The sequence below is a fragment of the Ammospiza nelsoni genome, chromosome 4, assembly GCF_027579445.1.
Source record: "Ammospiza nelsoni isolate bAmmNel1 chromosome 4, bAmmNel1.pri, whole genome shotgun sequence".
Taxonomy (NCBI): Eukaryota; Metazoa; Chordata; class Aves; order Passeriformes; family Passerellidae; genus Ammospiza; species Ammospiza nelsoni.
The window spans coordinates 66,165,599-66,189,775 of record NC_080636.1 but is presented as its reverse complement, the minus strand read 5'-3'; the positions used below and the strand labels follow the sequence as shown (position 1 = coordinate 66,189,775).

Here is a 24,177-nt window from a genome sequence, read left to right as displayed (position 1 = left end):
AGTTGACACTTGGTTTAAAGACACCAAACTTCTCATTATCCATTCACCAGAAAGTGGGAGCTAGACATGATGATAGGGAATGGATCCTTCACTGTTGCATTGGTAAACAGAAGTGTGTTGATTCCTATTCATAACAAACTTGCCGTCCTGAAGAAATATTTATGAACAGTTCATGTGTCTACATAGACCATCTTCATTGATTTTATATTCAGTTTATGTTTGACAAAAGTTGCTGTGTGGAACCATTTGAAAAGATAATCGTGGTTATGCTGCTCTAAAATGAAAATAAGTATTCTCCTGTGCTCCATTTTCCCCCTAATTTAAAATCACCAGTTGACACAAACACAATGGAAGGACCTCCTAATGAGATTTTTACTGCATGTTTAGGGATTTTACACATCTGTGATTTCTGCCATGATTCAGTTTATTTAATCTGAAGTTTGAAAACTATGAACATAGCTTCCAGACATGGCTAACTGAATTACAAACAATAGGTACTGGAGCAAAAAAAGAATCCAGAAGTATTTTATTATTCATGAAATGTAGATATCTTAAAGATCAAAATACCTGGGTTTTTTAAATGTGAACACATGGAACGCTACCCCCTTATTTAAAAAGCACACAAATGAGCAAGTAGGAGTGAAATCCTGCCTTTAGCATGAGTTCTTCCATAGATAATGATGAAATACTTTTTCTGCAACTGTTTGTGGTTACAGGAGGAACTTGAGTTTTGAAGAATGTATGGCAAATACAAAATACATGGCGATACCAGTTGTCTTCAGAGTTTTCTGCAATACTTGCCCAATGGGAATTCAGTTTCTAAATTAGTGGTATGTCAATCTGAACATTAGTCATGTTAAATTGCTTTTCTGGAGTGAGCAAATGTCTCTTTATGACTTTCTTGTGCTGAAGGAAGAACTCGTCAAGGTGAGGCAGTTGGAAACTGATGCTGTTTACAGTAGGAGCTTTCACACTTCTCTGCTCCAGAGAAGTAGCAATATCAGTGCTTTAATTATGGTGGTGTTGAATATTTGGCAAGGTTTGATACTATGCAATAAAACAGAGCTTTCAGTAAAGCAGAATTCTTTGCTCTTACATGCTTCACATCTTTTGCAATATCTGTGTCAATAGTCTGTAATAGTTTTTGGATCTACCTGTAAAGAAGGAATACATTTAGGGTCTACAACAGAGAACATGTGTGCTACTGGATAAAAGATAAAAATGGTTTTTTTAACAGGCAAAACCAGGATTTCTTAAAAAGAGAGGTGGAAAAGGAACCTTATTTGGACAGATGACCAAGTGTTTATTAGGTGCTTCAGATGGTCTAGAAAAACAGGTAAAGTCAAGCAAGAATCCAAATACCAATCTCTGTTTCCTATTTCATTAAAGTACCTGCTTTCATCTTAATGACAGCTTCCCACAGGTGTTGCTTTACTTGTGACTTAAGTAAATTATTTTGTATCTGCTACCCCACAAAGAAATAGGCTTCACAGGAAGAAAAAAATTTATAGAAGCAAGGGAAAAAACAGCAGAAGTAGTGCTGTGTTTATATGCATGATGACATCCCATTTTTTCTTGGATGAGCCGAACTATACAAAGTGAGTTTATGACAAATTTTTTTCCTTCCCAAAATCAGGAATATTTTAATGGCATCTCACAATATCTATCATCTTAATGGGTTACAGGATTAGTGAGGCTGCATTCCATTTGTGATACTGGTGTGAGCTTGTTGCTGTTGGCATCAATGGGCTCTGGTTTCTTCTCAGGAGAACAGAATCTTTCTCATGTCCAAGGATGGAATTATGTTACTATGACTAGTAAAGCCTGAACTATACTTCAGATGAACTGATGTTTATTGAAAACTGAAGAGAAGCAGATTAAAAAAAAGCATAAAAATCAAGATTTGCAGCAAGAGATAATACGTAATTCACCACAGATTAAATCGCTAAACTGTGGCATGTACTTTCTGAAAGATGAACTCAATTATATTAATTTTTAGGCATGTTACTTTGCCCTATGTTTCTGTATACATAAATGGTATGGAATTAATAGAGCCTAAAATAGCCTAAACAAGGTGAGTAGACAGTGTGGTCCTGTGAGTGAACAACTGGTGTTCTAGCAGCTAGTTATTCAAGGAGCTATCTTGATGTCCAAGGTGCATCTCCAAATACTGTTTGTGTTTTTCATTTGTCTGGCCCATTGGGACCAGCTATAGGCTGAAAAAATTGCTGTCCTAGCATAGTCATGATTTTCCATTATCTTGAAAGTTTTCTTTTATGTTTCCCTTGTAGCCTGTAATGCTGGCAAATGTAACCTTGTAACAGGAAACAGATGACCAAGCCATGTTAAAAGTTAGTCATCTGTGTGGACATGTATCCTTACTTTTGGTTTTTCATTTTATTCTTCATTCTGTTATTTATCTGCTTCTTCAGCCATTTTTCAAGAGATCTTGAAATGGCTGTATTTAGGCAGGGGTAGTAATAAACAAAGGACATTCCTAGTAGGTTCATTGTGCTGCCTAATTTTTATGTGGCTTGACCTAAACAAAAAAAGGTAAAATGTTACTATTATTCTGATAAAGCCATCTTTTGATTTTTGCTGTTGATGGAACCTACTCTAGTGGTCAAAATTACTCAAAGATAATCCTTAGAGAAATACACATAAAATTATTTACTTATAGGGTGGCCATAAATTTTAGGCCAATGTTTTCTGGTCATCTTTTCTAGACTTTTAGCTACTTGGTGGATGCAATGGCAGTAAGCAGAAATGTCTTTCTAAAAGCTGTATTGCTAGGTGACTTGCAATGCCAGGTGTTCTCATCGAAAAAAGCATTTAAAGAAACCATTTATGGTCAAGTAAGTTTAAGTAACCTGCAGTGAAATGACACTGAGCTGATTTTACAATAGTTTTAAACAGATGTTGGTATGGCTCAACACCATAAGCTGTGATTTTCTTTTAAAATTTTGGCATAGGGTTAGTAATTAACTCTTTAAATGTGTGTGTGTGTGTGTGTGTGTGTGTATAATTTTTAGAAATTATTGGCCTAGAAAAGCACTGATTACCAAAAAGTAACTGAAGAGGTGAAGCATTAGTTTTGGTCTTGGCACCCAGTTGTCAGCTGAAGAAAAAGCACATTTTCCTTTAAGCATAATCAAGTACTACTTTCAGTGCTCTTGCCTTGGACCATTTGCTTGTCATAACAAAATCCTCATGTACAATCTCAGTCTAAGTTCCTGTGGTTTTATTACCATTTTTTAAACAAAATTGAAATAAATTTACCTGTCGATATGTCTAGTGTTACTTACATGCCCCAAATAAAAAAGAAGAAAACCTCTGAACTTTCCATGCTCAGACCTGCACTTTAACTATGTGGCTACCAAGGTTTCAGTTCAGTAGCTTGTGCTTAGCAAGTTTCAGCTTACTACAACTATCATTAAAAGAAATTCAATTTTCTAAGTCAATAATATATTAAGATTCTATACAAAGACTGAAAAACTGAAAGCAGCTTAATTTTCTTTGGTTGTAGCTTTTATTTAATTAGAAATTGCATGAGTAAAGAAGTACTCTTCTCTGCAGTCTTCTCATAGTGAATTTAAGAAAATACTTGAATTTTCAAAATAGAGGAGGGTGCTGAGGATAGTTTTATAATAAATTGCAATTTAAACAATAAAAGGAGAGGAGTTAACATTATCCCAGTATTAGCCTCTAAAAAGATGATCAGCTGTTACAATTTCCCCCGTTTTCTGTCTCACCTGCAGGACTTCAGACCTGAAATGTGTTTTCCTGGGCATGAAACCTGCAGAGCAAAACAGGAGTGTGCCTTGGATGGCTGCTCTCCCTGTCCCCATGACAGGCACGTGCCATCCCTTGGCAAGGTGAAGTTCTTTCAGTCTTGTTTTTCCCCCTTGGTAATGTGGGAATAATGTCTCCTGTTTTCTCTTACAAAACACAGACTCCAAGTATTCATCTGCTCTGTTGGAAAGAGACCTCTGATAGCTGTGAGATTATTTGATCCATAATTATAAAATGTTAGGGTTTCTTCCCAACATTAAATACCTGAAATTTTTCCTGTAGTAATTTTAGCCCTTACCTTTTCCTTATTTTGCTTTACCAAGTATGCTGTCTATACATTAATTACTGCTGCTTCCGACACACAGGGCCAAGATAACTATTTTTTTTATGTCAGATACAGATATGGGAAATAGAAGTATGTGCTTAATGGCTGCAACTCAACTAAGGTTAGTGCATTGTCTTTGCACTGCAGCTGAATCCTAATGACAGTGTCCAAAACTGGCACAGTAAACCAGTTTAAGGTGTCCTGATTTAATAGATGGGGAAAGAGTCTGGAATATTTTTAATCAGATGTTTCTGGATCTAGATGTCACCTTATTTCTGCAATCCACAACAAGGTTTGGAAAGCTGCATTCAGACAACTTTGTTTCCAAGTGCAAAACAAAGATCTTTCTCTCCTCTTCTGACCCACACCTATGTCAGCTGCAATATTATCAGGTCTATTATCAGATCACCTGGTGCAGTTCAGGAAAATATAGGGTGACACGTTTTAATTTTATTCTCCTAGAGGAAGGATGAGTACAGAAAGTCACACCTGCTTACCCCAGGGACGCAGGAACCCCACTGGCATTTTCACAGTCAGGATTCCTCCTTCATATACTTTGGACTCAGTTTAAGACCTGTGTGGAGGTAGAAAGCTGAATGTGTGCACAAAGCACCACCACAGCTGACCCAGCCCTGCTGTGTTGAACAGGGCAGTTTTTAACAAAGCCATGTGGAGAAAGGCAGGGACGTGTTTTCAGATTACAGATGGCACAGCAATGACTCCTGTGCAAATTCCTCCAAGGAGTATATGGTGCACACCCACAAAGGGAATTTGGGGATTTGGGGAAATTGCCAAACACATAATTTCATCATTGATCTGTAGGCATAGGAGAAGTGGGGTTTTTGAACTTTGAAAGCCCAGACCAGAGAGACAGAGTACATTTGCATGCTTCATTTCTCATAACCAGTGCTTTGGGAGTCATACAAGGTGCTTAATTATTAATATATTAAATGTATGTTTGGAATTGCTTTAGCATGTTAGCATTTTTATATGAAGTGTTAAATTGCCTTTGGGATTTTTCAAAAAATGGAAAAGTCATCCCTCCCATTCTTCAACACTCACCATGGAGTCAATTACCCAAAAGGAGGGATTGTAATAACAGAGAAACTTTTGTAAGAAATGAGCCTCCTCAGGTAGAGCATGAGTTGAACAAGTCCTTGTGCTCTCCACAGCACTGGGTCAATTCCCACCATTCTCCCCACAGCACAGAGCACCCAGCAGGACCAGGGCCTGAGGAGCAGCCCTGCACCTGGCAGGGCTGAGATGGGTACCCTGCTGCTCTCCGGAGCCCCAGCCCATCCTTCTGAACACAGGTCCCATGGCAGAGTGGCTGGAAGGAAAAGTGAGCAGTAATTCTGCTTCTTCTGCTGTGTCACCTTCCATAGCAGAGCAGGGCCTCAGGAGGAAGGTGCTGTCCCTGGGAGCAGAGCAAAACTCCTCAGCCCTCCTGGGAAGTTCTGGTTAGAGGAGTAGTTGAAGACCTGAAAATGTCAAGACTTCAGAGACTTGAAATAAGGATCTGAATGCTTAGATCTTTTCCTCAGTTATGAAAAAACCCAACAAACTTGGATTTTGTTTTAATTGCTATTTACTAGGGTTAAAATTAAAACACTCTGATAAGAGTTAAAGCAGCAACAGACTAATAAACCTGGAGGAGGAGGGTTAAGGAAGGGTTTAAATTTATTTCTGATTTGGGGATGTGTGGTTTGTTGGGGTTTCTTTAGCCACAGAAGGCTCCAGTGATGCTCGGGTAGCTCAGGCTGAGGGCAGTGGGAGGTGCAGCTCTGTCCCTGCTCTGCCCCTGAGGCCCCACGTGCGGAGCTGTGCCCGGCCGTGCCCAGCAGCAGCAGCAGCAGGATGGGCCTGTGGAGCTGTGCCCAGCAGCAGCAGCAGGATGTGCCTGTGGAGCTGTGCCCAGCAGCAGCAGCAGGATGTGCCTGTGGAGCTGTGCCCAGCAGCAGGATGGGCCTGTGGAGCTGAGCCCAGTAGCAACAGCAGGATGGGCCTGTGAAGTGGGGCTGGAGGAGGCCGTGGGGATGTGTGCAGGCCTGGAGCAGCCATGCTCTGCAGCCAGGCTGGGAGAGCTGGGGCTGTCCAGCCTGGGGAGGAGCAGGGGCCGGGGAGGCCTCACTGAGGCCTTGCAGTGTCCAAAGTGGGCAGAGAGTGATTGGGAAGGGAAGGGCTTTAGATCAGAAGGGGGAGATTGGGATCAGATGTTAAGAAGAGCTGTGAGGGCAGTGAGATATTGGAACAGGCTGCCCAGAGAAACTGTGGATGCCCTGGAACTTTCCAGGCCAGGCTGGGCAGGGCCCTGAGCACCCGGATCTGGTGGGTGGCAGCAGCAGCAGGTGATGGTTGAGGTGCCTCCATGGCGCTCTGGAACTCCACGGGTGGGCAGAGCGGACACCCGTTACCCGGGCATGGAATGTTGCCCCTGGTTGCCAGGGGCACTCCCACTTCCAAGGTTCTGTTGGCATGGACTCTGTTGAGCCAGTTGACGGATTCTCTGCTGCGCAGCAGACGTGGAGCATCCGTCTTCTCCATCCCGGCTGGGAATAGAGAGCGATTTGCTGACATTTGCGAGCCAAACTCTGCACTGACTGTACAGGTGAGGGCAGGCGATTCTTGGCAAGGCTTCTGATGCTCAGGGGCTGGGCTGGGCTGCAGGATGGGTGGATGGGCTGCAGGTGGGCTCAAGTACCAGAGTCACGGATTCCCCTCTGTCTTTGGACAGGAAGTGGGGACTCAGGAATGGGAGTCTTGGGACATGGGGGTGTTCAAGAAAACTGGCATTCCAAATAGATAATCTCCCCTCTGCTTTTCTGGTAGGTTTGGAAGAGCAGTTTTCTGTCACTCCAACAAATCTGCAGTGGGCTGCCTGAAGGAACCAAAGGGATTGATCACATCCCTGACGTTCCTTTTGGTGTTTGCCTCACTTATTCTGCTGGTGGTTTTTGATCAGAAACCACCATGAGCTCAGTAAGTACTTTGCTACTCAATGGAAATCTGATTCTTAAAACATTTTCCAGGGTACTTCTAGAAAACATTTCAAGAGTTCATGGCAAATGCAGAGGAATCTTTGAAAACTTCATGTAACTTGACATTCTGGAATAGTGAAGGTTTTTAATCTCTGTGGCTGTTAGCAGTAGTTCAGAAATGCTTACGGTGTGAGCTGCAAGCTGCTGGAATTGGGAACTGGTCTCTTCATTCTCAAGCCATTGGGACAGGCTCGATCTTGGGGAGGCGGCTTGTGGGAGATGAGGGGTGATGTCTTTTCCCTGATGTGATGTGCTCAGGTGGGAATGGCCCATAGCACCATTTGGTGTGTATTCCAGCCTTTGCAGAAGAGTTTTCTGTATCCTTGTGTGCTGTCATTGGTGTTGGAAAAACCGAGGGCCGTGTTAAGATTTGTGCCACAGAAAGTGCTCAGGCTTTGTTCCCTGTCAGCGTCAGCGAAAGCGCCCTGGAGGAGCAGTTGATTCCAGACCAGCTTGGAAACGGAGCAGGCTGCTGCCCTCCAGCGCAGGTGGAACTTCGCAGACCGAGCCAAGAGACCTTGAGGAAAGTGGTGCACCTGCCTTTGAGCCTGGTGAGAACAGAAACTGCTTCTGGAGGGTTGAAGAAAATCTGGCCATGTGCTTTTGCCAGTTTCTAGGCCCTTTACTGGGGAGGAAGGGAAACCTTGGGATTGAGGAAGCACCTGGAATGGGATCCCCAAACAGCAAGCCTTCTGACAACTGTTTTGGTGTTACTGAGCTCGATACACTGGCAGCTAGTGGGAGAGGAGCTGTGTAGCAAAGGTGCTCAAGTGCTGCTCAAAGCCCTGACTGTGTGTTCTGATGAGCTGGCAGTCACTGCAGCTGCCTCAGAGGAGGGTGGCACGCTGAGTTTGGGATCTCCCAAGCTGGATGAAGATGAGGGAAGCCTGTCATTAGGTGTGCCCCCTCCTTCAAGGAACCAACCTACAGGATGGTACCATGAAATTGGTATCCCCTTCTAGTGTTGGTTGGGGTTATTTTTTTGCCCTGTGTGCTAAACAAATCCCTATATGAAATGAAAAATCTGTTGATGTGAACATCCTGTAAGCTGTTGTCATTCATCAGAAGTTTGGAGGAGCTCAGCTGCTCTTCCTCCTTTTTTGTCCCTTCAGAGGGACAGGGCTGGCAATGCTCCCTGTGGACTGTTGAGGGAAAAGCTTGAGTGGAATGTTACACACATTCCTAAACAAAGAGACCGAGGGCACAATGAATCCCACCACAGCCTGTTCTACCGTGGCTGCCCTTTTCATTCCTTTGCAATCTCTGACCTTGGTTCTAATGTTCTCTCTTTTCAGCTGGTGGAGAATTCATAGATCTCACTGATGAATCTTCAGAGCCAGAAGTCATCACCATCAGTGACAATGAGTCTCCCGTGGTAAGTAGTGAAGGGCACACTCCTCTCCATCTTCCTTTCAAATTAGTTTGCTTGCCTGTCTTCTGGAACATTACCGAGTACTCTGGCCTCAAATGTTGAAAGAAGGCTCTGATTTATCACTTTAGACACAGTTCCCAGTCAGCCCCAAACACACTCCTGAACACATCAGCATGACTGAGAAGTGCTTGCAGAGTGTGGGTGAACATCCTAAAAGAGGTTGTTGCTTCCGTGATTTAAAGGAGAGCACAGGAAGTCTTTGACTTCCTAAGTAAGAAGTTGTTTTACCTGCAACATCAGTATAAGGAATCTCATTCATTGAGCTGTAAAAGGCAACTGCAGCTGACTGGTTGCTATGCATTAATTTGGTTTCTTATTCCAAGAAGTCTTTAAAAGGTTCACATTTGGTCTATTTTCATTTTTTCCCTACTATCTTAAAAGAACATGCTTGGATCTAGCCCACAGTGCAGTGTATCAGCTCAAATTTGGGATGCCACTGCTGCTGTGCAAAACAGAAACAAGCAGCAAACAGCATGGCAGTTTTATCCTGACCGGGCTGTTCTTGAACCTTTGCAAAGAAAAGGCCTCAAATTCTACAACCCGATTTTCAAGACCCAGCTCCGCGTGCACCAAACACAAGAGCACGTTTGGGTATGGGGTTTTTCCTCCTCAGTAGTTGTTCACATGCTAAGAAGTGTTTAGGCTATTACAGGTGAAATTGCCAGTATGGGGGAGAAAGAGAGGAAGAAATGGCTCCATCCGAAATCCAATTAGGGAACTGAAAAAGGGAAGCAGGGAGCAGAGTGTTCAGGCAGTCCCTTAAGTGCCTCCATTTCTACCCCATTTCAGGAGAGGGAGCAGAGCCAGCAGCAGCCTCATCTTTCCAGAGCATCAGAGAATTCTGTTGAGCCACTGGCAAGGAATGATGAAGAGGAACCAATAGAAGATGATGGGTATGTGAAAGTGTCTATCAAAACAGTAATTTCAGATAAGTGGTTGAAAGAGGTTTTTGCCAAGCTTTTGGGTTCTGCCTAGCTCTGTGCAAGTACTTCAGACCTGGGATGTAGTGGCCTGCCTGGAAGAGAATTGAAATAAACCCAGCAAAATCCAGCAGAAGCCTTTCTTCTGTGTTTGTGAAGCCTTGGCTTCTTAGAAGCTGTCCATCTAACATGGAATGTAAGAGACTGGCTGGCCACACTGAAATGCTTGCCGTCCATCAAAATTCTTGGAATGATTGTATTTCTGGGCTGGCATGTTGCTGAGTCAGAATAGGGGATGTTTTAAGTGCCAACATTTTCTTTGTTGGTAACCTTTGGTGCCTAGTGAAATAAATGGCTGCATGTTCTCCTGGTTCTGCTCTCTCCAGTGATAGGCTGCGATTTACTATTGAACATCCATTTTGGTCAGATGAGGACTCAGAGGTGAGGATCCACATGTTCTTGTCCTTTCTGGTCTGTGGGAGGGGAAGGGACAAAAGGGGAGCTGCACAACTCAGTTCTTTGAGGTGGGTGCCACTGGCAGCTGGCTGGAAACACAGCCCTTGCTGGGAGGCTCCAGCTTGAACATCCCTCCAAGTCCATTCTTGGTGGTGTCCATAGAGGGAGAAGCCCTTTCCAGGATGGCACCGGCAGATCTGTGTGTCCTTTGTAGTTCTAGCATTAAGTAGCAGATTGCACATACTCCAAGTCCAGTTTGCCTGGTGCCAATAGAGCAGCAAACTGGAATTCTTTACTCCCAATGCCTGTTGTGGTTCCTATTCTCAGTGGCCATTCGTCCAACATGAAGTGTTTAGGGCTTTGACTGCAGAAGTTGCCCTTCTTGGGGCTAACAAGGGAAAGAAAAGCTTCCAGCCCAAATCCAGTCAGGGAACTGATACAGGGAAGTAGGATGGAGTTGTTTTGAGTGGTTCCTACTCTCTCTTAATTTTTACCCCACTGCAGGCCAGGGAGCAGAACCAGCAGCACTCACAGCTGTCCAGAGCAGCAGAGAATTCAGCTGGTCCAGTGGCAACTCGTGACGAAGAGGAACCAAGAGATAATGATGGGTATGTGAGAGTAAAATGTCTCTCTAAATTCCAATTTCTGATACATGGTAGGAAGACATTTTTCCAAGCTGCTGGGTTCTGCTGAAGTCTGTGCAGAAGCTTCAGACCTGGAATATAGTGGCCTGTCTGGCAGAGAAGTAAGTAAAAGTGTCCAAAAAAAGAATAAAAAGCAAAATCTTGCTTCAGCCTTTCTTTTCATGAAGTCATGGCTGAATATTTGTTACAGTGTGGCTCGATATATGCTGAAATGCTTGCAGCACATAGCAGCTTGGGGAACACTTGTGGAGCCAGGCTGGGATGTTGCTAAATCTGAATAAGTGTTACGTGTTGCTATCTCTCTGTCTGCAGTGAAATTATTGGTTCTGTGCTCAAATGGCTGCATGCTCTTTCTGGTTCCTCTAGTGCACAGACAGCAGGTCCTGCTAGTCTTCCAATGAGGGAGGGTGACAACTCTCAGGTGCAGGACAGGGAGCAGAGCCAGCAGCACCCACTTGGCTCCAGAGAGGCAGAGAGTTCAGCTGAGCTGCGGGCGAGTGACAATGAAGAGGAATCAATAGATAACAATGAGTATGTGACTGATGGAGAGTCTCTCCAAAGTGTAATTTCTGATATATGGTGGACACAGGATTTTTGCCAAACTGTTGGATTCTGCTTGACTCTTTGTAATGGGATCTGATTTGTACCATAGTGGCCTGTCTGGAAGGGAACTAATAGGAACAAAACCCCTAAAAACACAGCAAAATCCTGGAGAAATCTTTCTTCTCCATTTAGGAAGTCATTATTGAAAGTTTCTTACGTTATGGATTGCACTGAAATGCTTGCAGTACATAGAAGCTCTTGCACTTGATTTTGTTTCTGGGCTGGGATGTTGATAAATCAGACCAAGGGGTTATTTCTATTTTTGCAATTGTATGTCTTGGAAGCCCTGTGTGGTCTGTGAAATTGATAGCAGCATTTTCTTCTAGTTCTATTGACTCTGATGAATGGCCAGACCGTTTTGAGAGTCCTCCGACATGGCAGGATGACATTACAGATGTAAGCATCATGTTCTTATCACCTGTTCTTGTCCTGTCTGCTTTGTGGGAGGGCAGGAGACAGAGGGGGAGCTGCACAACTCAGTTGTTTGAGGTGGGATGCCACAGGCAGCTGACTGTAAGCACAGCCCTTGCTGGGAAGCTCCAACTTGCCCATTCATCCAAGTCCTTTCTTGGTGGTGTCCAGAGAAGGAGAAGCCTTTGTCAGGATGGCACTGGCAGATCTGTGTGTTCCTTGTAGTTCTATTCTTTGATTGACAGACTGCAGATACGCAAATCCAGTTTGCTGGTGCCAATAGAGCAACGAACCTTTCTGCCCCAAATTCCTGTGCTTGTGGTTTCTGTTTCTCGGCACCCGTTCTTGCAACATGAATTGTTTAGGCTAGCAAGGGAAAGAAAAGGTTATAGCTCAAATCTAGTCAGGGAACTGAAACAGGAAGGCAGGATGGAGTGGCTTCAAGCGGTTCCTACTCTGTCTCCATTTTTACCCCACTGCAGGACTGGGAAGGGAGCCAGCAGTACTCACTTCATTCGACGTCAACAGAGGATTCAGTCGAATTAGTGCCGTTCAACCTTCTAATGGAACCACGAGATATAGAATTGTACGTGACAGATAAAGAGCCTCTCCAAAGTGAAATTTCTGATGCACGGTAGATTGAGGTTTTTACCAATCTTTTGGGTTCTACTTGATTCTGTTTGGAGAATTCTGGCTTGAAACATAGTGGCCTGTCTGGAAAAGAAGTAAGAAAGAAAAACCAACCAACCAAACAACAACAACAGCAGCAACAAATGACACAAAAAAAAAAAGCAAAAAAAAACCAAACAAACCAAACATAAAAACCAGTAAAATCCTGAAGAAACATTTCCTCTCTGTCAGGAAGTCATTATTAAATGTTTCTTGCATTATGGATTGTGATAGCCTGAAATGCTTGCAGTACATAAAAGTTCTTCCACTTGATTGTGTTTCTGGGCTGGGATGTTACTAAATCAGAACAAGGGGTTCTTTAAATTTCTTCACTTATATATTTTGTTGGTAACCCTGTGTGGTCTGTGAAATTGACAGCTGCATGTTTTCCTGCTTCTGTTCCCTCTAGTGAACGACTAAGAAGTCTTGTTAGTCCTCCACATTGGGAGGATGACAATGCAGAGGTGAGGATCCTCATATTGTTGTAATTTCTGATTTGTGGGAGGGAAAGGGACATAAGGGGAGCTGCACAACTCAGTTCTTTGAGGTGGGCAGCTGGCTGGAAGCACAGGCCTGGCTGGGAGGCTCCAACTTGAACATCCGTCCAAGTCCATTTTTGGTGGTGTCCATAAAGGGAGAAGCCCTTTCGAGGATGGCACCGGCAGATCTGTGTGTCCTTTGTAGTTCTAGCATAAAATAGCAGATTGCACATACTCCAAGTCCAGTTTGCCTGGTGCTAATAGAGCAGCAAACTGGAATTCTTTACTCCCAATGCCTGCCTGTTCAGCAGCTATACAGCTAACATGAAGTGTTAAGGTTATCATAGCAGAATTTGCCAGTTTTGGGGAGAACAAGGGAAAGAAACAGATTCAGGTCAAATCTGAATAGGGAACAGGAACAGGGGACCAGGGAGGAGGGTGTTCAGGGGGTTCCTAAGCTGCCTCTATTTCTACCCTGTTGGAGCAATGAGAGCAGAATCAGCAGCACCCACTTCTTTGTTTTTCCGGGCAGCAGCTCTTTGTGCTACTGCTTTGAATGCTCTTAGCCAAACATAGAGGGTGGTACCCGACCCTTGCTCACCTCCCCTGCTTTAACTGCTTTCTGCATTGAGGCTTGTGTGAAGCACCAGTGGCCTCACCAAATCTAATTGTATCTTCTTTTCTCTCCCTTCCCATGTGCATTGACTGAAGCTTCCGGAAGGTGAGTTGATGTTTTACAGTTGGTAATGTACTTTTATCTAAAAGGTAATAGTTATTTTTTGGTGTTCTCTTCCAAGAAAGTCGAGCAGCAGGGATTGAAACTGCATTTTGGCAAAAGGCAAAGCACAGGGCTAAAGCCTCTGGCCAGTGTTTCAGAGAACGGACGCAATGTGCGTGTGATGGCCTCTGTCAGTCTCAGTGGGAAATCCCTGCAAGAAAAGTGGTAGCTGAACACTTATGCAGAAGGAACTTTATTGTGGTAACCCTTTCTGCAATTTTAACTGATTGGTGTTTGATTAGTGTGACATGGACACTGGAGTTGCTGAGGTCATTGTTGCCTGCGGTTTCTGAGACTGCAAGAGCAAACAGGATTTCTTCACCCTTTGGCTGTTACAGGCCAGGCCATTAGAAATGGGTCTCCCTGTAACTTGGTCAATATGTTGTGCACAAAAAATGGACTTGTTGCTGGGGTGCAACAGGTAAATAATGATACACTTGAGAGAGACATTGGTTGTTTGCTTCAGTGTTTCACCAGTCTGGGTGCTCAGTGATATTTCACAGATCAGACACACCCACTATCAAAATAACTTCTATTATTCATAAATTTAAACAAACAAGAAACTAGCTGTAATTGGTTGCAAGTGACAAGGTTATCCTCTTAGCTAGTATTCTGTCTTCTTTTGGTTAGGGATTGTCTCACTTCTCACTGTAATTAGTCCACTCAGTGCATTGCTCAGTCTCCCTCTTCTTTTGGGCTGGGGAGTTTCTTGAGTTGCTGCTCCATGAATTGGTGGTCACAATCTCCCCCTGCAGGAATTACTTTTTACCAGTCAGAGCTGATGTCAGGAGAGTTGGGTTTCTTAGTTTCTTCCTTATCTTGAGAGTTGTGCCAGATGTCCAAGTGGCCCCTCAATTCTGCATTCTTTGTGTCCACTTTCAGTGGGCATCCTTCTCCCCAAGCTTTGTTAATCCTTCCCTGGGTCTGAGCTCCTTGAAGCATGTCAAGCCCTGAACCTTAACAAGGTAATTCTACCAACAAGGAATTTGCCCATGGGCATCACTTAGATCTTGTTTGTGAGTTGTTGTCTATTTAATGGAATAAATCTCCCTTCCAGCTAATTTGGCTCTAAAGGATACAATGATCTAACAACATGTGAATACAAAGAGCATCCTTCCTTCAGAAATCTTTTACATATTCTGCATTTTGCATCACTTATAACTCCATTCTCAAATTATCTTAAGGAAAGAGGAAGATGATGACAATTTCTAAGGGCATGCTGCTTCAAGTAATTTTATAGTTTCCATGGATTGTCCTGGAATCCCTTATGTCACCTTTTTAGCTGTGTGTGGGCTGAACAGAGCAAATATTTTGTGTTGTCTTGTATTGTAGCAGAGGGGTCACAATGTCTGGACAAGTCCAGCCTTAGTATTTGGGAAAGAAGCTTGTTTAGGATTGTTTGCTGACTATTTATATAACTCATTTCAAGGGTAGCTCCAGGGAGAGAGAGCATAATAGATCTAACTTCTGAAAATTACATTACAGTGCATGAACAAGAAAGGAGAAATGTTACACTGAACAGCCAGGAACAGGTGGATGACTCTGGTAATGGAACAGGAGCTAATGATGCCCCTGTGGCTGACTCAGCCCCTGCAGAACAGGGAGCAGAGGAGGAGGACACTGAAAGTTCAGAGTATGTATGGCTCCTGCCCTACCAAACACAGAGCCTTTCTGTGCCTTTCTTTCTTTTCTGTGTAGCACTAAGTTATTCTGCTGTGCCTGGTTTATCTTTGAGGCCTTCCCACACTCTATGGATTTCCCTCCTTCTCCCGTGTTGTATGATGATCAAATGATACCATTTGCATTTTGGGAGAAAAAGGCAGCCCAGAGCAAATGTACAACTTTGCACAGAACCTGAGAGATGAGTGTGGGGGTATGGCAAGGAAAGGGGATTGGTCACAGGCCATAGCTCAGTATTTGCTTTTTCTGGCAAGCTCTGGTAGTGATGTTAGATATGGAAATGCTTCTGTTGTTATCAATTGAGCTTGGCATCATGGAACTGGCAGGCAGCAGCTGGGCAAATTCCAGCAGAAATTCCCTGCTGGAATGGTGCCAGCTTGGTGCCTTTCTCCTGGAGCTGGAGCCTTTCTTCCCAAGGTAGACTTGTACACAGGCATCTGTGGAGGTCATGCTTTTATGGCCAGTGCTGGATGTCACAAGCCCTGATTTGTTTCCTCCTGTGGTGGAGATCTTGCAGTTGAAGTTGGATGCCTTCACAGTAAAATCCCCATTCTGCAGAGAAACAGGGAAGTCCTGCTGTAGGAGCACTCCATCAGGATAAGAAAGATGCAATTCATTAGACTGATTAAATGAAACCAGGTGTCTGTTTCACTAGGGAAGACAAAGAACATGAGAATTATCTATAAGCTTTTCTAAAGTGGTGTTTTGGGGTGGAAGGAAATGCACAGGTTTTAATGTAATTGGTGTGCTTTGAACGTTTTGGGAAGGCAATATAGGAGAGAACTTGAGTATGGAACTTTTAGGTGTCAGGCCTTAAATGTGCCACTAAAGGGCTTCTACTATTCTAAACCATCATGCATTTTGCCAATGAATTTGTAGATGTTTAAGTTTTGGTTGTTAAATCTGTTGGAGAACAAATCCCACCACTTGGTTAATATAACAAAAGGAATATTTTGTTCCTTCAGTCTCAAGCCTCTCAGTTACTGAATGTAACTGCTCTGTTTAGGTAAGGCTGAAAGAGCTCAGTGCTGCAGCATTTAAAATTGTCCAAAAGCTCCTTCCCAGGGCTGGATCTTGCCAGAGCCGTGTAACTCTGTAGTTTAGAACTGGGTCCTGGAATGAATATTCTGGGGTGAAGAGTTCCCAGAGGACAGCTGGATGCTGTAGTTACAAGGCTCTTACTGATGACCTGCTGGAAGTCAAAGTTGCCATACAGAAACTGGCCAGTGCTAGAGACTGCTGTTACTTCAAATCCCAGGGCAGGGTGACTGACTGCACCTTTCTCCTGGTGACAAGCAGGACACCCTTTCCCTCAGGACAGGGAGATCCAAATCCTCATTAAATGCAGCACACAGAGTCTTAAAGACAGCAGGGTTCTTCAGAGGAGATGTGTCATGGCTAGTCAGTGCAGTTGCATGATTGTGTGAGATTTGCTGTATCAATAACCTTTGAAATGTGCTGATCTTAAAAGCTGCCTGTTCTTTCTACTTCTATTTCCTCCAGTGCGCAGCAAAGAGTTGTCATTAAGTGTCCCATTTGCCTGGAATTTTACTCAGAGGTAAGGATCCACCTGAGATGAGGAGAAAGCCAGAAGGGGAGCTGCACAAGTCACTTGGGTGATGTGGGGTGCTGTGGTCAGCAGGCTGGAAGCACAGCCCTTGCTGTGAAGCTCCACAAGTCACTTCTTGATGGTGAATGTAGAGGGAGAAGCCTTTGCCAAGATGGCACTGGCACATCTGTGGGTCCCTCATTAGTCTCTAAATAGAGCCTGGGGTGCCAATAGAGCAGCAAAGTCAAATTCTTTCCTCTCAATACCTGTTGTGATTTTCTTTCCTCCAGATTATGCAACATGGACGACAGCTTGTGGCAACCCTGTGTGGCCATGTCTTCTGCAGCGAGTGCCTCCCTATTGCCCTGAAGACTGGTCACGTGTGCCCAATCTGCAGGCTGGAACATTATGCAGGAGAACATATTAAGATTTATTTATGAGTGCTTCTCAGGACCGACTCAGATGGACCTTGGACTATAGGCAGTGTAGAGACTTGTTTCTTTATGTATATAGTTCTTCCGGTTTATAGTTTAATTTTTTATTAATTCAATGTTAAATAAAGTTTTGACTGCTTTAAATATAGTGTGTCTGCTCTTCTGTGTTGGACTGTGCTGATAGGCAGAGATGTTGTCTAAAGATGTTGTCTAACAGGTGGGAATAAGGCTCTTGGTTGGAGCAGTCAGAAGCTTGTTCTTTTCCTCTCCCTGTAGTCGTTGATTTGGGGGCAATGCGCTAAAGCCACAAGCTTTGTAGTTCTTGTGGCCAGCGTGTGTTGTACGGGGAAAAAGACACAGGGCCTGCTTGAGGTGAGAGGGATCCGATTGCTCAGGGCAGACTCTGGTGCACGCTTTGGTGAACGTGTCCTGATTTCATTGCTCAGAAGATAGAAAGAGTAGCAGGTTGTACACACATCCAAAGAGAGCAAGGTTCTTTGAGAATAACTGGTACATTAACAAACTGCTGCTTTGAGTGTTGTAAGGTTTCATTAGAATTAGAATCTGGAGGCTTTTGAAGGAATGTGTTTTTGAATGCATGTAGTTGGTTACTGACTTTGAGCTGTTGGCAGTACAAGTGTGTTGTAGCTCCAGTTGCTTCAATTACAGCTGTACCATCCTAAGTTCCACTGAAGAGAAATGCAATTGTCCAGAAATAAATTAACGGGACATAAGAGAGGGAAAAAATTTATTCTGTTATGCAAAAGTAATAAAGAGGCAAAGGCAGATCTCAGCTAAAAAATGCAACAGTAATTTCATTGTACCATGAAACAGAAAACTCAGATGACCAAACTGAACTGAGGGCCTCTGTGTGTTAAAAGTTGGTCATCTGTGTGGACATGTATCCTTTATTTTGTTTTTTTAAATTTTGGTCTTTAGTGCGCTATTTATCTGCTTCCTCAGTCATATCTCAAGATGCCTAAATATCACCATATTTAGGCAGAGGTAGTAATAAACATTGTACCCCCTAATTGCTGTGTGGCTTGACCTTAATAAAAAAATGAAAACATTAGTATTAGCCTGATAAGGTGATCTTTTGATTTTTGTTTTTAAGAAAAACTACTTGAGTTGTCAAAATTACTCAAAGATATTCCTTCAACAGATACAAATAAAATCATGTACTTACAGGATGGCCACAAAGTTAGAGCAATGTTTTCTGTTCCTCATTTTTGCTAGACTTTTAGCTACTTGGTGGATGCAATGACAGTAAGCAGAAATGTCATTCTAAATTGTCTAAATTGTCTTTCTCAAAGCTGTATTCCTAGGTGACATGCAAGGCCAGGTATTGTCAGTAAAAGGAGCATTTCAGAAAAGCATTCATGGTAAAGTAAGTTGGATCTTAAGTTAACCTGCAATGAAATGGCACTGAGCTGATTTTACAATAGGTTTAAACAGATGTTAGTATGGCTCAGCAGCATAAACTGAGGCAATTTTCTTTGAACATTTTGGTATATGGGTAATAATTAACCCTTTCCTTGTGTAAAAATATGGATACAATTTTTAGAAAGGATTGATCTAGGAATGTACCAAAGAGCAGAAAGTAACTGAAGAGTTGAAGGATTGGTATCAGTCTTGGAGCACAGATGTCACCAGAAGGAGTAGCACATTTTCAGCTCATTTCATCATTGATCTGTATGCTTAGGAGAAGTGGAGTTTTTGAACTTTGAAAAGCCAGACCAGAAAGAAAGCATATTTACGTGGTTCATTTCTCATAACCAGTGCTTTGGGAGTCATACAAGGTGCCTAATTATTGATATATATTAAATGTATGTTGGGAATTGCTTTAGCATCTTAGCATTTTTATATAAAGTGTTAAATCTCCTTTGGGATTTTTCAAAAAATGGAAAAGTCATCCCTCCCATTCTTCAACACTCACCATGGAGTCAATTACCCAAAAAGGATAATTTTGGATTAAAAAAGGATAATTACCCAAAAGGATATTACAAAGGGATTGTAATAACAGAGAAACTTTTGTAAGAAATGAGCCTCCTCAGGTAGAGCATGAGTTGAACAAGTCCTTGTGCTCTCCACAGCACTGGGTCAATTCCCACCATTCTCCCCACAGCACAGAGCACCCAGCAGGACCAGGGCCTGAGGAGCAGCCCTGCACCTGGCAGGGCTGAGATGGGTACCCTGCTGCTCTCCGGAGCCCCAGCCCATCCTTCTGAACACAGGTCCCATGGCAGAGTGGCTGGAAGGAAAAGTGAGCAGTAATTCTGCTTCTTCTGCTGTGTCACCTTCCATAGCAGAGCAGGGCCTCAGGAGGAAGGTGCTGTCCCTGGGAGCAGAGCAAAACTCCTCAGCCCTCCTGGGAAGTTCTGGTTAGAGGCGTAGTTGAAGACCTGAAAATGTCAAGACTTCAGAGACTTGAAATAAGGATCTGAATGCTTAGATCTTTTCCTCAGTTATGAAAAAACCCAACAAACTTGGATTTTGTTTTAATTGCTATTTACTAGGGTTAAAGTTAAAACACTCTGATAAGAGTTAAAGCAGCAACAGACTAATAAACCTGGAGGAGGAGGGTTAAGGAAGGGTTTAAATTTATTTCTGATTTGGGGATGTGTGGTTTGTTGGGGTTTCTTTAGCCACAGAAGGCTCCAGTGATGCTCGGGTAGCTCAGGCTGAGGGCAGTGGGAGGTGCAGCTCTGTCCCTGCTCTGCCCCTGAGGCCCCACGTGCGGAGCTGTGCCCGGCCGTGCCCAGCAGCAGCAGCAGCAGGATGTGCCTGTGGAGCTGTGCCCAGCAGCAGCAGCAGGATGTGCCTGTAGAGCTGTGCCCAGCAGCAGCAGCAGGATGTGCCTGTGGAGCTGTGCCCAGCAGCAGCAGCAGGATGTGCCTGTAGAGCTGTGCCCAGTAGCAGCAGCAGGATGGGCCTGTGAAGTGGGGCTGGAGGAGGCCGTGGGGATGTGTGCAGGCCTGGAGCAGCCATGCTCTGCAGCCAGGCTGGGAGAGCTGGGGCTGTCCAGCCTGGGGAGGAGCAGGGGCCGGGGAGGCCTCACTGAGGCCTTGCAGTGCCTTAAGGGGGCAGAAGTGATGGGGAAGGGAAGGGCTTTAGATTAGAAGGGGGAGATTGGAACCAGATGTTCAGTGAGATATTGGAACAGGCTGCCCAGAGAAACTGTGGATGCCCTGGAACTTTCCAGGCCAGGCTGGGCAGGGCCCTGAGCACCCTGATCTGGTGGGTGGCAGCAGCAGCAGGTGATGGTTGAGGTGCCTCCATGGCGCTCTGGAACTCCACGGGTGGGCAGAGCGGACACCCGTTACCCGGGCATGGAATGTTGCCCCTGGTTGCCAGGGGCACTCCCACTTCCAAGGTTCTGTTGGCATGGACTCTGTTGAGCCAGTTGACGGATTCTCTGCTGCGCAGCAGACGTGGAGCATCCGTCTTCTCCATCCCGGCTGGGAATAGAGAGCGATTTGCTGACATTTGCGAGCCAAACTCTGCACTGACTGTACAGGTGAGGGCAGGCGATTCTTGGCAAGGCTTCTGATGCTCAGGGGCTGGGCTGGGCTGCAGGATGGGTGGATGGGCTGCAGGTGGGCTCAAGTACCAGAGTCACGGATTCCCCTCTGTCTTTGGACAGGAAGTGGGGACTCAGGAATGGGAGTCTTGGGACATGGGGGTGTTCAAGAAAACTGGCATTCCAAATAGATAATCTCCCCTCTGCTTTTCTGGTAGGTTTGGAAGAGCAGTTTTCTGTCACTCCAACAAATCTGCAGTGGGCTGCCTGAAGGAACCAAAGGGATTGATCACATCCCTGACGTTCCTTTTGGTGTTTGCCTCACTTATTCTGCTGGTGGTTTTTGATCAGAAACCACCATGAGCTCAGTAAGTACTTTGCTACTCAATGGAAATCTGATTCTTAAAACATTTTCCAGGGTACTTCTAGAAAACATTTCAAGAGTTCATGGCAAATGCAGAGGAATCTTTGAAAACTTCATGTAACTTGACATTCTGGAATAGTGAAGGTTTTTAATCTCTGTGGCTGTTAGCAGTAGTTCAGAAATGCTTACGGTGTGAGCTGCAAGCTGCTGGAATTGGGAACTGGTCTCCTCATTCTCAAGCCATTGGGACAGGCTCGATCTTGGGGAGGCGGCTTGTGGGAGATGAGGGGTGATGTCTTTTCCCTGATGTGATGTGCTCAGGTGGGAATGGCCCATAGCACCATTTGGTGTGTATTCCAGCCTTTGCAGAAGAGTTTTCTGTATCCTTGTGTGCTGTCATTGGTGTTGGAAAAACCGAGGGCCGTGTTAAGATTTGTGCCACAGAAAGTGCTCAGGTTTTGTTCCCTGTCAGCGTCAGCGAAAGCGCCCTGGAGGAGCAGTTGGTTCCAGACCAGCTCGGAAACGGAGCAGGCTGCTGCCCTCCAGCGCAGGTGGAACTTCGCAGACCGAGCCAAGAGACCTTGAGGAAAGTGGTGCACCTGCCTTTGAGCCTGGTGAGAACAGAAACTGCTTCTGGAGGGTTGAAGAAAATCTGGCCATGTGCTTTTGCCAGTTTCTAGGCCCTTTACTGGGGAGGAAGGGAAACCTTGGGATTGAGGAAGCACCTGGAATGGGATCCCCAAACAGCAAGCCTTCTGACAACTGTTTTGGTGTTACTGAGCTCGATACACTGGCAGCTAGTGGGAGAGGAGCTGTGTAGCAAAGGTGCTCAAGTGCTGCTCAAAGCCCTGACTGTGTGTTCTGATGAGCTGGCAGTCACTGCAGCTGCCTCAGCGGAGGGTGGCACACTGAGTTTGGGATCTTCCAAGCTGGATGAAGATGAGGGAAGCCTGTCATTAGGTGTGCCCCCTCCTTCAAGGAACCAACCTACAGGATGGTACCATGAAATTGGTATCCCCTCTAGTGTTGGTTGGGGTTATTTTTTTGCACTGTGTGCTAAACATTCCCCTATATGAAATAACTAATCTGTTGATGTGAACATCCTGTTGTCATCCAACAGATGCTGTTGTCATTCATCAGAAGTTTGGAGGAGCTCAGCTGCTCTTCCTCCTTTTTTGTCCCTTCAGAGGGACAGGGCTGGCAATGCTCCCTGTGGACTGTTGAGGGCAAAGTTTGAGTGGAATGATACACACATTCCTAAACAAAGAGACCGAGGGCACAATGAATCCAACCACAGCCAGTTCTAGAGTGGCAGCCCACCTAATTCCTTCGTAATCTCTGATCTCAACTCTTTTTTCTTTTTCAACTGGTGAAGAAGTGATAGATCTCACAGGCGACAACATCAGAGATCTCCCAGGTGAATCTTCTGAGGCTGAAGTCATCACTATCAGTGACAATGAGTCTCCTGTGGTAAGTAGTGAAGGGCACACCCCTCTCCATCTTCCTTTCAAATTAGTTTGCTTGCCTGTCTTCTGGAACATTACCGAGTACTCTGGCCTCAAATGTTGAAAGAAGGCTCTGATTTATCACTTTAGACACAGTTCCCAGTCAGCCCCAAACACACTCCTGAACACATCAGCATGACTGAGAAGTGCTTGCAGAGTGTGGGTGAACATCCTAAAAGAGGTTGTTGCTTCCGTGATTTAAAGGAGAGCACAGGAAGTCTTTGACTTCCTAAGTAAGAAGTTGTTTTACCTGCAACATCAGTATAAGGAATCTCATTCATTGAGCTGTAAAAGGCAACTGCAGCTGACTGGTTGCTATGCATTAATTTGGTTTCTTATTCCAAGAAGTCTTTAAAAGGTTCACATTTGGTCTTTTTTTAATTTTTCCCCTACTATCTTAAAAGAACATGCTTGGATCCAGCCCACAGTGCAGTGTATCAGCTCAAATTTGGGATGCCACTGCTGCTGTGCAAAACAGAAACATGCAGCAAACAGCATGGCAGTTTTATCCTGACCGGGCTGTTCTTGAACCTTTGCAAAGAAAAGGCCTCAAATTCTACAACCCGATTTTCAAGACCCAGCTCCGCGTGCACCAAACACAAGAGCACGTTTGGGTATGGGGTTTTTCCTCCTCAGTAGTTGTTCACATGCTAAGAAGTGTTTAGGCTATTACAGGTGAAATTGCCAGTATGGGGGAGAAAGAGAGGAAGAAATGGCTCCATCCGAAATCCAATTAGGGAACTGAAAAAGGGAAGCAGGGAGCAGAGTGTTCAGGCAGTTCCTTAAGTGCCTCCATTTCTACCCCATTTCAGGAGAGGGAGCAGAGCCAGCAGCAGCCTCATCTTTCCAGAGCATCAGAGAATTCTGTTGAGCCACTGGCAAGGAATGATGAAGAGGAACCAATAGAAGATGATGGGTATGTGAAAGTGTCTATCAAAACAGTAATTTCAGATAAGTGGTTGAAAGAGGTTTTTGCCAAGCTTTTGGGTTCTGCCTAGCTCTGTGCAAGTACTTCAGACCTGGGATGTAGTGGCCTGCCTGGAAGAGAATTGAAATAAACCCAGCAAAATCCAGCAGAAGCCTTTCTTCTGTGTTTGTGAAGCCTTGGCTTCTTAGAAGCTGTCCATCTAACATGGAATGTAAGAGACTGGCTGGCCACACTGAAATGCTTGCCGTCCATCAAAATTCTTGGAATGATTGTATTTCTGGGCTGGCATGTTGCTGAGTCAGAATAGGGGATGTTTTAAGTGCCAACATTTTCTTTGTTGGTAACCTTTGGTGCCTAGTGAAATAAATGGCTGCATGTTCTCCTGGTTCTGCTCTCTCCAGTGATAGGCTGCGATTTACTATTGAACATCCATTTTGGTCAGATGAGGACTCAGAGGTGAGGATCCACATGTTCTTGTCCTTTCTGGTCTGTGGGAGGGGAAGGGACAAAAGGGGAGCTGTACAACTCAGTTCTTTGAGGTGGGTGCCACTGGCAGCTGGCTGGAAACACAGCCCTTGCTGGGAGGCTCCAGCTTGAACATCCCTCCAAGTCCATTCTTGGTGGTGTCCATAGAGGGAGAAGCCCTTTCC

The 24,177-nt window shown here is 44.5% G+C and overlaps 2 protein-coding genes across 2 annotated transcripts; both read left to right on the top strand.

Annotated features, from left to right (window-relative positions):
* Positions 1-9,858: 9,858 nt before the first annotated feature.
* On the top strand, positions 9,859-17,270 carry LOC132072724 (uncharacterized). The gene is made up of 10 exons (XM_059471213.1): positions 9,859-9,948; positions 10,468-10,571; positions 10,974-11,138; positions 11,537-11,606; positions 12,104-12,207; positions 12,700-12,754; positions 13,567-13,687; positions 15,033-15,180; positions 16,731-16,785; positions 17,067-17,270. Exons 1-10 carry the CDS (start codon positions 9,859-9,861, stop codon positions 17,214-17,216), a joined length of 1,062 nt encoding a protein of 353 aa, XP_059327196.1. The 3' UTR covers positions 17,217-17,270.
* A 4,005-nt stretch (positions 17,271-21,275) lies between these two features.
* LOC132072722 (E3 ubiquitin-protein ligase RNF4-like) lies at positions 21,276-23,643 on the top strand. The gene is made up of 4 exons (XM_059471212.1): positions 21,276-21,284; positions 21,567-21,708; positions 22,470-22,564; positions 23,412-23,643. Exons 1-4 carry the CDS (start codon positions 21,276-21,278, stop codon positions 23,595-23,597), a joined length of 432 nt encoding a protein of 143 aa, XP_059327195.1. The 3' UTR covers positions 23,598-23,643.
* The last annotated feature ends 534 nt before the right edge of the window (positions 23,644-24,177 follow it).

Coding starts and splice junctions, on each gene's coding strand:
- LOC132072724 (XM_059471213.1), top strand. CDS start 9,859: ATGGCTGCATGTTCTCCTGGTTCTGCTCTCTCCAGTGATAGGCTGCGA. Junction 12,208..12,699: donor GAACCACGAGATATAGAATT/GTACGTGACAGA, acceptor TGTTCCCTCTAG/TGAACGACTAAGAAGTCTTG. Junction 12,755..13,566: donor GGGAGGATGACAATGCAGAG/GTGAGGATCCTC, acceptor TTCTCTTCCAAG/AAAGTCGAGCAGCAGGGATT.
- LOC132072722 (XM_059471212.1), top strand. Junction 21,709..22,469: donor TGCACCTGCCTTTGAGCCTG/GTGAGAACAGAA, acceptor CAACTGGTGAAG/AAGTGATAGATCTCACAGGC. Junction 22,565..23,411: donor GTGACAATGAGTCTCCTGTG/GTAAGTAGTGAA, acceptor ACCCCATTTCAG/GAGAGGGAGCAGAGCCAGCA.